This window comes from Podarcis erhardii (genome assembly GCF_964252035.2).
Source record: "Podarcis erhardii genome assembly, chromosome: 3".
Classification (NCBI taxonomy): Eukaryota; Metazoa; Chordata; class Lepidosauria; order Squamata; family Lacertidae; genus Podarcis; species Podarcis erhardii.
The window spans coordinates 106,256,635-106,269,263 of NC_138507.1; the positions used below are offsets into that span (position 1 = coordinate 106,256,635).

The 12,629-nt window shown below is 46.3% G+C and overlaps 1 protein-coding gene and 1 long non-coding RNA gene across 6 annotated transcripts; one reads left to right on the forward strand and one right to left on the reverse strand.

Moving 5' to 3' along the window:
- Positions 1-1,613: 1,613 nt before the first annotated feature.
- Positions 1,614-9,824, reverse strand: PTCRA (pre T cell antigen receptor alpha). 4 transcript variants are annotated; one of them, XM_081855033.1, is made up of 6 exons: positions 9,760-9,824; positions 6,751-6,944; positions 5,432-5,755; positions 4,626-4,667; positions 2,735-2,867; positions 1,614-2,265 (listed from the first exon to the last, which is right to left on the reverse strand). In XM_081855033.1, the coding sequence occupies exons 2-6, from the start codon at positions 6,815-6,817 to the stop codon at positions 2,118-2,120; spliced, it is 714 nt and encodes a 237-aa protein (XP_081711159.1). In that variant the 5' UTR covers positions 6,818-6,944; positions 9,760-9,824; the 3' UTR covers positions 1,614-2,117. The 4 variants fall into 4 exon arrangements, with proteins under 4 accessions (XP_081711159.1, XP_081711158.1, XP_081711160.1 ...); XM_081855032.1 differs by lacking the exon at positions 9,760-9,824 and adding an exon at positions 8,868-8,974; XM_081855034.1 differs by lacking the exon at positions 9,760-9,824 and adding an exon at positions 8,310-8,841.
- Positions 6,764-11,311, forward strand: LOC309338035. 2 transcript variants are annotated; one of them, XR_014154600.1, is made up of 3 exons: positions 6,764-6,849; positions 9,180-9,305; positions 10,588-11,311. It is a non-coding gene; the product is annotated as an uncharacterized lncRNA (long non-coding RNA). The 2 variants fall into 2 exon arrangements; XR_014154601.1 differs by lacking the exon at positions 6,764-6,849 and having other exon boundaries at positions 9,181-9,305; positions 10,601-11,311.
- The last annotated feature ends 1,318 nt before the right edge of the window (positions 11,312-12,629 follow it).

A 12,629-nucleotide genomic window follows, 5' to 3' on the forward strand; every position in this document is an offset into this window, starting at 1 on the left:
TCCTGTGATTGGTGCTCGCCTCCGTTCGTCTCGGCCCTGGAATGCTCAGTCCATTCACAAATATTGGGCGCAGGTAACGCGCCAGCGGTGGGGAGTAGGGAGAATGCTCCTCCCACCCTTTCAGATTTTCCATTTATCCAGTTCCAGAGCGGCGGTTCTTTTACTTTGCGTTCTCAGGCTGCGATCCTGTGTAGTCATTTACATGGGGATAAGGTGACTCCAACTCAGTGGGATTAGGTAAAAGGTAAAGGACCCCTGGACGGTTAAGTCCAGTCAAAGGCGACTCTGGGGTTGTTGTGCTCATCTCTGACTAAACCGCTTCTGGCGTGACATATATAGGGTCTTTGCTGTTACTTTTTACCTAATGACATTCTATGCTGCCCATCAACTTAAGTGTTCTAGACGGTTTGCGAACTTATTAAAACAATAACCTAAACTTACTGAGATGGTTAGGATATACGCAGCTACTCGTTGTTTTTTAATCTCTCCCATCCCAAAACCTGCAGCGGTTGCTTAAAAGGCAGGCTGGCTTCGTTCAGTTCCCAGCTTTGGCTTTTCAACTGCAGATGGGAGGACTGAGGTGGAGAGGGGCTTGCTACATAGCGAGTTCGTATTTTGGCAGCATGCGTAATCGCCAACACTCTGCTGGCTGTTGCAGCTACCTACCTGCTCCATACATTCTTGTTGCAAGCATCCAGGCAGAGGGCTTTCTCGGTAGTGGCGCCTGCTCTGTGGAATGCCCTCCCATCAGATGTCAAGGAAAGAAACAGCTATCTGACTTTTAGAAGGCATCTGAAGGCAACCCTGTATCGGGTGTGGTATAAATATTACAATTATTATTATTACAAAATTAAGTAATTTATTTTTTAAAACAGATTTATAGCACCTGTAAAATACAAAAAGGAAGAGGGTTTTTGTGATTGTTGTTACAATCCACAATTGCTGCATAAATCCTCATAAAAATGCTAGGCATGCTTTGGCTGTTCTGTAAGCACACACAGAGCATTTAACTGTATTCATATGTCTGTTAAGTAACAGTCCCAAGAATGTAGGGAAGAACCAACCCCTATCCCATGCCTCCCTTGCATGCACTTTCCTTGCACCTGCCAAGATTCAGAACTGGAGCCCTGCTTGCTAAAGATGGTGTGATGTCTATCTGTGCCGTTCATCCTGTGACAGCTGTTGTTTCACATAGGCAGGGTACCACTGTGACATGATGTTGCAGATGCTGAGCAATGACGATGCACTTGTGATCCTGCACCTAATGACTTCTTATGCAATTAATATTTTGCTACTTTGGAAGGGCTGAAAACCCAGAACCTCACTCCCTACTGCAGTGAAAGGAGTGGAGAACCTCAAGCTCAGGGGGCTGAATATGGTTGCCCAACTCTCAGGCCCCCCAGGCCACACCCCTCACTGCCCCTGGAAAATGCCCTTGAAACGTGATAAATACCTCTTTGCTTGTCTGGCTGGAAAGCAGCGAGTAACTGGCTGCACCCACCTTCACCACACATGAACTATTATGCGGCGCCTGGAAGGAACATGGCCATTGGGCTGAAAAACACCATCCACTTCTTAAGTGAAGCCATGCCCCTCCAGATGTTATTAGACTCCAACTCCCATCAGCCCCAGGTCCCCCAGCCAATGGTTGGGAATGATGGGAGTTATAGCCCAGCCACATCTGGAGGGGGACACAGGTTTCTGACCCCCTGCCTTAGGCATTCTCTCATATAGATGACAACAAGCTGTATATTTGAGGACAATGCAAGCAAAACTATATGTACAATTATGAACAAAGAAATACCACACGGCAATATTCAAGAGAGAAACATTCTTCTCAGGGCGTCACATACTGCGCTTACAACACAAGAATATCGAAAGGGTGTCAAGCCTTGTTATTCATGTACTGCTACAGCCTGGGTGCCTGGCTTAGTTGTCCGATTAGTGTTCAGCATCAAAGAACCCAAATCAAAGGTCACAGAAGAGGCGGACGAAAGGAAGCCAAAAGCCTGTTTTTCAGCCTGTATTCAAACCAGGCTAGTCTCTCCCTCTTTTGTTCAAGTGAATGCTTCCATCTTCAGGACACATATTCTGCTTCCATATGGAGTTCCTTCTTTTCAGCCAGATATGTGAAAGTTGCCTTTCCCCCTAGTCCATTGCTCTGTGCTTTTCATAGCAACAATTTCTGTGACGGAAGCAGTTCTGACTCTGTGTGGATGAACTACAGAAAAGTTGGAAGGCTTCAGGTGCAACGGTATATCTTCCCTGAAAGGAGAGGGAAGATTACAGCAGGTTGGGAGCTGAACTTTACTATCATCATTATCATCTCAATCATCATCATCATCATCATCTTAACACCATACCCTTCCTTCAAAGAGTTCAGTGGTGTTTCTGCTGCCGCCGTTCTACCCATGGCTGAGCTATGGTTTGGCTTAGCATTACATCCAAACCTATGCTTGTGTTTCCCCCAGACAAACCATCAGCAGTAAACCAGGAACAAACATTGTGGTTTGTCTGAAGTGAGGCAAACCATGAGCCTGGCTTTGGATGTGATGCTAAACCAAACCATGGCGTAGCTCTGGGTAGCGTGGCAGCAGCAGAATGAGAGAGGTACACTGCTACCACAATCTGTGATCCAGGAAACTGCACATTTGCTTGCTCGTTCAAGTCCATGGTTTGGCTTACCTTTATATCTGGACTAGGTCTATACATTGGATGTTGTGGTCAATATTACCTCTTGTAAACAATGCAGCAGGTCATCAACACGTCAAAAAGGAGTAACTTGAACAGCAAAATTCTGATAGCCAGAAGAAGTAAGATCTGTGAGCGGCTATGCAGATCTTCAATGAACAATGACTCTTCTTGGGCTGCCACCACAAAAAGAAGAAAGAATAAGGCAGAGTAATATCCACAGAATAACTATATCCCCAGCCACTTTTGTGCTCTACCCCGCCCCACCCAATACTCTGGATCAGGGGTCAGCAACCTTTTTCAGCTGTGGGCCGGTCCACTGTCCCTCAGACCATGTGGTGGGCCAGACTATATTTTGAAGGGGGAAAATGAAAGCGAATTCCTATGCCCCACAAATAACCCAGAGATGCATTTTAAATAAAAGCACACATTCTACTCATGTAAAAACACACAGATTCCCAGACTGTCCGTGGGCCGGAATGAGAAGGCAATTGGGCCGCATCTGGTTGCCTACCCCTGCTCTGGATACAGGCCTATGTTAGCTATGTTATCTCTTAATTGCTGCCAAGCCCAGTAGGTGATCAAACTATCAGGAGAGAGCAGTAATCTGATTGATAAGGTAAAGGTAAAGGGACCCCTGACCATTAGGTCCAGTCGTGACCGACTCTGGGGTTGCAGCGCTCATCTCGCTTTATTGGCCGAGGGAGCCAGCGTACAGCTTCTGGGTCACGTGGCCAGCATGACTAAGCCGCTTCTGGCAAACCAGAACAGCACTCAGAAATGCTGTTTACCTTCCCACCGGAGCGGTACCTATTTATCTACTTCCACTGGTGTGCTTTCAAACTGCTAGGTTGGCAGGAGCAGGGACCGAGTAACAGGAGCTCACCCTGTCGCAGGGATTCGAACCGCCAACCTTCTGATCGGCAAGTCCTAGGCTCTGTGGCACCTGCATCCCAATTGATAAGGTAGTTCCAGACAATTTAGAGTTTACACTTTTCATTATCAACTCTTAACAAGAGGATAGCAGATTTTGTAATTCTAAATCTCTCTTTTTCCTACTTCTACAAGCACTCAAAGGGTGACCAGCCCTTATATTAGCTCTGTCTTTGGTTTTGTTGTTCATCTTTGGGCACAAGGTCCTGCCAAGTCTTTTATCCTCAATTTCTCATTCAGTTAGCAAAAATTGATTCCCAGGCGCACTTGCTTCCCAGGCGCATCATGTACACAGAATGGAAGATGGCAGGATCCCCAAGGATGTGCTCTTTTGGGAGCTGGCTTCAGGCACCAGGCCTGTTGGCAGAGCAGATCTGCACTACAAAGAAGTGATATGAAAGCTGGCAACACCAATCCCACCATGTGAGACTCCCTTGCAGGCAACTGCAGTACCTGGAGACACACAGGTTGTGCGTCCATAGCAGTGACCATAGAAGAAATGGCTACTGGGAGAGTGCACAGAGAACAACCGGATCTGCATCTGCACAACCGAGTGCCTTCATCTGCCCCAGCTGCAACAAAACATGTCTTTTCTGTATCGGTCTCTACAGCCACAGCAGGCGCTGTAACCTTACAACAGGCGCATTCTTCCATTGTCCCCCGAGACAGATGGATGCCAACCAATGCTTCGGGAGTGGGTTGGAGGGCATGGGCAACACTATGCCAAAGACCCCCTGACCTCTGGCACTGACCCTATAGGTGTGGATAGAATTACAGCTGTGGCCTTCCTCTCTAATCTGCTTCATTCATAATAGTTCAAATTGTGTTCTATGAGGATATTTGAATCTGGAATTTAGTTGTTCGTCATGGCACAAGGGTCCAAACACTAGCCTTGTATACTTACAACAGCTTTGTCTGAATTCCTGCCCCCAAAACACCAGGTTCGGAACTGAGCTCTTAGTATAACTGAGATTGGAAGGAGAATGCATTGTTGTTCTTACCTTCTTGCTTTTCGCTCAGGCAGAGATCTCCCATATTTTCTTCTGTAAGACAAAATTATGACTTAGAGAAGACATTGCAAGGGAAAGATTGGTAGCATGCCTGCCTTGGTTGTGTTATATCCTCATAAGTTTCCAGGTTATTAATTTACTGATTTGAAGCGCCTGGAATTTGTGCATAAATGTCTTTATTGATCAATTGATTGTATTAGGACACATCAGTTTGAAGGAGAGAGTTCATTGGCAAAAAGGCAGGATTTAAGTGTAAACAGGATAACAATAATTTAGATACATGAGGTTGCGTTCCAATGCATGCTTACCTGGGAGTAAGTCTCATTGAACTCAGTGGGACTTACTTCTAATTAGACATGCATAGGGTTGCACTGTTAATTTATGAGGTCCTAAAAGTACATCTGGGGGATGCAGGTGGCGCTGTGGGTTAAACCACAGAGCCTAGGACTTGCCGATCAGAAGGTCGGCAGTTTGAATCCCCGCGACGGGGTGAGCTCCCGTTGCTCGGTCCCAGCTCCTGCCAACCTAGCAGTTTGAAAACACATCAAAGTGCAAGTAGATAAATAGGTACCGCTCCGGCGGGAAGGTAAACGGCATTTCCATGCACTGCTCTGGTTCGCCAGAAGCAGCTTAGTCATGCTGGCCACATGACCCGGAAGCTGTATGCCGGCTCCCTCGGCCAATAAAGTGAGATGAGCGCCGCAACCCCAGAGTCGGCCATGACTGGACCTAATGGTCAGGGGTCCCTTTACCTTTACTAAAAGTACATCTACTGTCCATACTCCCATCATGAATACCTGAGAGTTGAAGGGAGGTGGTGCTCCATGTCTTTGAAGTTTTGTTTGGTGGGACGTAGCAAGCGACTGTACTCCATGATCCAAATTCTTTGGTGCTGATGGAGAGTTGAGAGATGCTGCTGAAAGTCCCATCGTCTTCCCTAGATATCCCATAGGTGAAAGACTCCAGCATACTCCCATTTTCGTTGGAAAACCGAACGGCCCCCAGTGCTTCCTCAGAGAGATCGTTCACCAGACAAATTACCAGGGTCTTCCTTTCGCCGTTTACTATCACATGGAGTGGCGGTGCCAGTGTTGCATTTAAGCTCCAAGATAAGCGACCTGCTGAGAGTTTATTATAAACGTGCATGAGCAAAACTACTTGATCGGAGAGCTACTGGTTTTTATGTACACAAATTATGCAGATAATTTTTGGGGGGTTTTTCTTGGTGGAGCCTTGCTTGGTTTTTACTTCATTTGAGCTGTCTTCCATAAAAATGGAGATTCTTCCCACCCCATGGTTTCTGTCCAATTCAATGAATGATCAAGAGGTCAGAGCAACTCCCATAGGCAGAAAGGGTCGTCCCGGCAGGTGAACTTCTGGCAATGATTCCCCTGCACCCCACTCTGCAAAACTCTTGCTGCTCACTTGCCTAGCCCCAAAGGTTGTATAAGACACTTCTGAAAAGTTTCCAAGCAAACAGCTCTGCCAGGCAGCTCTGCCTCTGGTTTGCATGTTTGGTTTTATAACATTTTATAACATTTGCATGTTTGGTTTTATAACATTCCCTCCTGCTGGGACAAACTGTGCTTCCTGCCCACCCCTACCCCCATGTCTGGTTTTGCAGGCTAAAGGATGCAAAATTAAGGTACTACACATTCTATTGTAATGATTAGCAAGGTGGTGCAGCAATAAAACTGCTACTGCATTTGCAAAGCTATGCAGGGTCCAGTATGGTTTCAAATTGGATGGGGGACGGTGTGCATTGCAAGGAGTTATACCCTTGGGATCACTTCCAACTCTGCAGTCCTATAATTAATTCTGAGTGCACAATTTTGGTCAAATATAATTTGTTTTGTTTCTGTTTGGACTCTAAACTTTAGTGCAGACTTTAGGCCCCTGTGGGACAATTTTTAAATTCCACATCCCAAGTTCTTTTATTTCATTCTGCTTATTTAAAAACTCAAATACAGTAACTCATCGGTATTTAATTCTGTTTATTTAAAAACTCGTATAACATCAGGCAGATGGACTCCCCCTGCCTTCTGAATGATACTTGTCACACTGACCCCCAACAAGCAAGCAAATACAGTACCGTAAGCTGTGGTATTTTACTCACAGGTCAGAAGCTGGAGTGCTGCGCTGGTCAGGAGGTGCTGGAACGTAAGGTGGAGAGCTGGAGACATCTTGTGAGAATGAGCAGCTACACAACCAGAGAGTGCGCTAGACTAGCAGGCAATGTGCTCAACCCATCTCTCTTCCTCTCTGACCTCAGTACTCCTTTCCCGCAGCTAACGGTTGCACAGCTGCTCCCTAGTAAACAACAGAGGTATTTTGGTGTGATTTTTTAAGCACACTTTTTGATTATTTTACCTGTGTGACTGGCTTATGTGAGTACCACCAGAACTTGACATAACAATTGCAGCGTCCTGTGGTACTCCGAAAGCTTGCACATTTATTTGAGAGACATATCTCCTACTAGAGAAAGCACTGAATAGGGCAGCAGGTCCAGAACACACCCGAAAATCTCAGAGCCAAGGAAGGCACAAAATGGGAAGTCTCTAACCAGGGTCTCTCAGATTATTTTTTTGATTTTTTTAAAGTGTTAATGGGGATGGGGACAGAGTTTGGATCAAGGCTGAGGGATGGTTTCAAATATATTTTACACCTGTTGTTTTCCTGATTAAATCATCCTACTATTTGCCTGCATTGCAGATGATGCATGTATCATATTGGTATCCCATAGAACAATCCATGATTATGTGAAATAGGGAGAAATTGAAAAAATAATTATGCAATAAGAGAAATTTGTACATAGTAGTCCAGGTTACATGAGTCATGCAAGCTACAGAATTCAGCTTTTTCGTGCTGCAGGATTTTAATATTTTTAGTGTGCAGTACAGCCCAATCCTAACCATGTCTTTTCAGAAATAGCCCCATTGCATGCAGTAGGACTGTGTGGTGCAGTGGTTGGAGTATCAGACCGGGTTCAAATCCCCACTGGGCCTTGAAGCTCACTGGGTGACCTTGGGCGAGACACTGTCTATCTCTGCCTAACCTATCACACGGGGTGGTTGTGGCGATTAAATGAGGCAGGAGAGAACCCTGTATGCCACTTTGAGCTCCTTGGAGAAAAAGGTGGGGGTATAAATGCAATAAATAAAATGAAATGAAATAAAGATGGTCCCCAGACCAGACTTTCTGGAGTGACTTTTCAGGGGAGGAGCTGTACACAGTGAGTTGCTCCAGAGACCAGAGGGTGTAAAATTTATCGGTGTGAGCTGCTTTCTTTCCACACCACTCTCCGTTTGGGTCAACCCATTGGGTTGTAGTACCCAGTGCTATCAAGACCCTCCAAGTGTCCCTATCTTCCAGGGACAGCCCCGGATTTAAAGAAGCCGCTCCAGTTTCTGATTTTATACTGAAATGTTATAGGGGTCAGCAAACTTTTTCAGCAGGGGGCCGGTCCACTGTCCCTCAGACCTAGTGCAGGGCCGGACTATATATATATATATTGGGGGGGATTTATGAATTCCTATGACACACAACCCAGAGATGCATTTTAAATAAAAGCACACATTTTACTCATGTAAAAATACGCTGATTCCCTGACCGTCCATGGGTCGGATTTAGAAGGCCATTGGGCCAGATCCGGCCTCCGGGCCTTAGTTTGCTTACCCATGCATTAGGACGTTCATCGTAGAAATGTGGGAGGGTATGGGGAGGGTAGGGGAGCCCCGAGCCAAGGAGATAAGTGACTGTACAACCTTTAGAAGACATCTGAAGGCAGCTCTATATAGGGAAGGTTTTTTAAAAATGTTTAATGGATGGGGTATAAAGAATAAAACCATTATGATGATGGAATAGGACATCCCTATTTTCATCAGGAGGGACGCGGGTGGTGCTGTGGGTTAAACCACAGAACCTAGGGCTTGCCGATCAGAAGGTCGGGGGTTCGAATCCCTGCAACAGGGTGAGCTCCTGTTACTCGGTCCCAGCTCCTGCCAACCTAGCAGTTCAAAAGCATGTCAAAGTGCAAGTAGATAAATAGGTACCGCTCCAGTGGGAAGGTAAACAGCGTTTCTGTGCGCTGCTCTGGTTCGCCAGAAGCGGCTTAGTCATGCTGACCACATGACCCGGAAGCTGGACGCTGGCTCCCTCGGCCAATAAAGCGAGATGAGCGCTGCAACCCCAGAGTCGGCCACGACTGGACCTAATGGTCAGGGGTCCCTTTACCTTTTTATTTTCATCAGAGAAATGTTGGAAGGTATGGGGTTATGAGTACCCAAAGTAGACCCACTGAAATCAGCAGCCAGGCCTAAATTGGGCACATTGCTTTCAATGGGTCTACTCTGCACATAAAAAAACCCCTTTTTTACTTGTGTGTTTGTTTATACAGTCTGCAGGTGCTGCATATGTAGATTCAACCCCTTCCCCGATTAAAAAGCTCGGCTGGCCGACTTAAATTTCGCTTGTGCGGGATTCCTGGACTGTTAACTGGGGAGGGAAAGAAGTGAGTTAGGCGCAGCAGCCCTGTTTTCCTGCTAGGCCTCCTCCCCCGGCGATAGATCGCTCTTGGTACGGCCCGGCCTCCCCCTCGCTGCCCTGGTGGTTCTTTCCATGACGTCCGCCGGGAGTGGAGCAGCCCGGCTGCGGGGATTCGGCTTGCAAAGGGTAAGGGCGAGGGGGGCTCTTGGGGGGGCTCCGCCTCTCGGCAACCCTCGGCGATGGGGGGGCGGGGAGGCAGCGTGCCAGTGTAAGGGGCTGGCACGTGGGCGCTCCCTCCCTGCAGAGTAGGCCGATTGGGACCGGTGGGGCGCTTACCTCCGTGTAAACGGGGAGAGAGGGTCGGGGCTGAGCCCTGTCTAGGCTCTGGGGGTTAACCCACCCACCCCAAAAAGAGAAAGAGGCTGTAGTTTGTCAAGCCGCAGGGAGCTGATGGGAGCTGCTCTTTCTAAATAAAGAGATTTAGCAGGAATCGTGAAAGGGTTCATTTCCTCACCCAAATTTCACTACACTATATCGCTGTGTAATTTATTAAATTTGTATCCCGCCCTCCACCCGAAGATCACAGGGCATTGCCCACAACATAAAAGTACAATTCGCTTTTCGTTTATCCCCTTGATACCCGAGCTTTGAAGTACGTGTAACTACTCCCACTTGCCCACGCCCGTCCTTTCCTGCCCCTGTTCGGTCTCCGATGGTAAGCCCCCTTCCAGGTTTTCTGCAGCCGAGGGGAACAGAGAGGTTGAAAAGCCCTTTTTGGCTTTAGAGCAGTCTGCTGAAATGCATGAAAAAAGGGGAATGCCACCCAAACGGGGGGCTGTGGCTGGAGACCGCTTGGAGGGGACAGGAAACCAGCTGCCTGTTCCTGGCAAAAGCATAGAAAGAGCAATTAAAAACCAATTAAGCATAAATAGAATTAAAACTATGTGTGTGTGCGCGCCCGTGTATGCGTGCATTAATAATATATATCAGCACATCACATCACCAGTACTTTAATTAAAAGCAGTCAGTTCCACCTACAGGTGGAAGGACAACAAGGAAGGAGCCAGTCTAGCTTCTCTAGGGAGGAATTTCCAAAAACTCGGAGCAACTACCAAGAAGGCCCTTATTTATTTAAATAAGCAGATAAGAGTTTCCTTATTTATTTATAAAAGAAAATTCATATTTCATTTATAAAAGAAAATATAAATAAAATATTCCACACTTTTAACATCTATTTATGCACCTCAGGCAGCTAACGAAGTGGTAGCAAGCAAACAAAAATGATGTTAATATTTTAAAATAAAATAAAGATTATGAATTGAGACAAGGTCCAGATGTTGTGGTCCAGACATTGTGGACCACAGCTACTCACGGGGAAGCCTAATTTAGTCGCTTATAAGAATTGGAAAGGAACCTGACCTGGAGCTTGAATTGCCCTCTCTTTAATTTGGAAAATGTCTCTTTTCAGGTGTGCTCCTGAGGTGTGCTTCCTTTTCTGTGATACCAAAGTGAACACTGAACATTAGACAGCTGGTTCTTGCAGCTGGACATCAGGTATCCATCCACCAAACCATGGAATCCACAGCAGCAGGGACAGCAAGCTCACTTCCCAGTACTGTGGAGGATAGGAAGGAAGAACCTCAAGAGTGCCCAGCTGACCAGCCTCAGAGTCCAGATACTTCTGTGTCTTTCTCTGAGATCTTCCGCCTGGTCCAGGCTGGGCAAGACATTCCCGGGCTGCAGAAGCTAAATATCACCCCAACAAATGGGAGTCCTACGCCATCTCAAATGGCCCGAAGACCCAAACCTTGGGAGAACAACCCATCGTGACTAGAAAGCCCTATTGTCTTACTTCCACACCAGAAAGAAGCAATACTTACCAAGCCTGATGGATTTGTGAATTTAAAAGAGCTGTGTGTGTGTGTGTACACCTTTTTTGGGTTTGCATGGTCCTAGATCTTGAGGACAAGAGGCTATTGCATTGAATTAGTTCTGCAACTTATAATTAAATGTGTCCTTTACTAAAGTGTGCTTTGAAGGCTGCCAGTCCTTTATTTAAAATCACAATAACGTGAAAGAACCCAAAAAATGCTTCTGCACGCAAGCAATCCCAAGATTGCACCCAGAAATGTGGAATTCTGCAGTTTGCATAATTATGAAAACAAAGCAAATTTGTACATTATTTCATATAATGCATTGTCCTTTTGGTAGTCTGGGAAGAGGCAAGGACACTGAAATACCCACCTTGCCTTTCTGACTTTTTGAAGCTTCATCAATCACCCACCCATGCGTTTTCAAGAATACAATTGCAGTTCATATTATTTTAAATGAAAGCAGTTAATGATACCTACTTTGGGTCTCACTTATTGGCACGCGCTATATAGCAGGGGCCTGTTTTTTAGAGAGGTCAGAAGCAGCTTAAACCCCAAATGGAAAGGGAGTGCAGAAAGGTAAGAGCCCCTCAACTTTCTGCTCAAGACAATCGCTGGCTGACATCGCTAAGCCACAAAGCTGGCCTTCAGATGGCAGTGAGCTAAACAAAGGATGCACCTGAGTAACGGACGCGCTGCAGTTTAACCAAGAGCACAAAAGGCAATTCATGGAAGTGCACCTGCGGCTGAGGCTGCGTTAGGAAATAGCTGCTTGTAAAATTCCCACCATTAGGATGGGTGCAAAGAGGCAGCAGTTTTGGGGTGTATACGAGACTTGGGCATGGGCATGCAAGCAGACAGGCATGTTATCGACCTGCAGGATCCTTGCCAGTATGGCTCCAGCCACCCAGTGTCATGGTTAGAGGGCAAATTTTGTCCTCACTCTTAAAACACTGTTTCCCCGAGTGTGGGACTTATCTTGTCTTTATGGGAAAAGTACCCTATTTTTTGCCCTATAGGACGCACTTTTTCCCCTCCAAAAATGAAGGGGAAATGTGTGTGCGTCCTATGGGGCGAATGCAGGCTTTCGCTGAAGCTTGGAGAGCGAGAGGGGTCGATGCGCACTGACCCCTCTTGCTCTCCAGGCTTCAGGAAGCTATCCGCAAGCCTTGGGAGCCCGCGGGAGTTTCTGCCAGGCTCCCTAGGCTTGCGGACACTGGAAATTCAATACAGCAGAATATCATCTGAAAGAGTGTTCCAGAGGATTGGGCCCACAATGTTGAACGTATAGCAGCTGGTGGATTTGAGCAATGAGGGACAACTAACAGTGAGTCTGCTGAAGACCTAAGTGATAGAGGTTGTGCCAAGATTCCTGTCTGTTCCTAGCTGCAAAGCACCATCCCCAAGTTGTTTGTCTTGGCCATAATTGTGAAAGAATGCTGGCAAACTTTTTTTTTTAAAGTGCAGTTGAAACAATGAAGTTGTCAGTTCTTGCTGAACCATTCCTTAAGAGAAAGATTGAAAGATGTGCCTGTATCATCATATTGAAGACATTAATGGCTGCATAGCTGGGTTTTCCTACTGATGAAATATTAGCAATTTAGAAGAAGGAAGCATGTATCTAGAGACAATATGCAAA

What these genes read in the sequence shown, in the direction of transcription:
- PTCRA (XM_081855033.1), bottom strand. Translation starts at nt 6,817, where the DNA reads ATGTCTCCAGCTCTCCACCTTACGTTCCAGCACCTCCTGACCAGCGCA. An exon ending in AGCACTCCAGCTTCTGACCT is followed by an intron (nt 5,756 to 6,750) that starts GTGAGTAAAATA and finishes ATAAACTCTCAG; the next exon opens with CAGGTCGCTTATCTTGGAGC. An exon ending in CCTGAGCGAAAAGCAAGAAG is followed by an intron (nt 2,868 to 4,625) that starts GTAAGAACAACA and finishes TTGTGGTGGCAG; the next exon opens with CCCAAGAAGAGTCATTGTTC.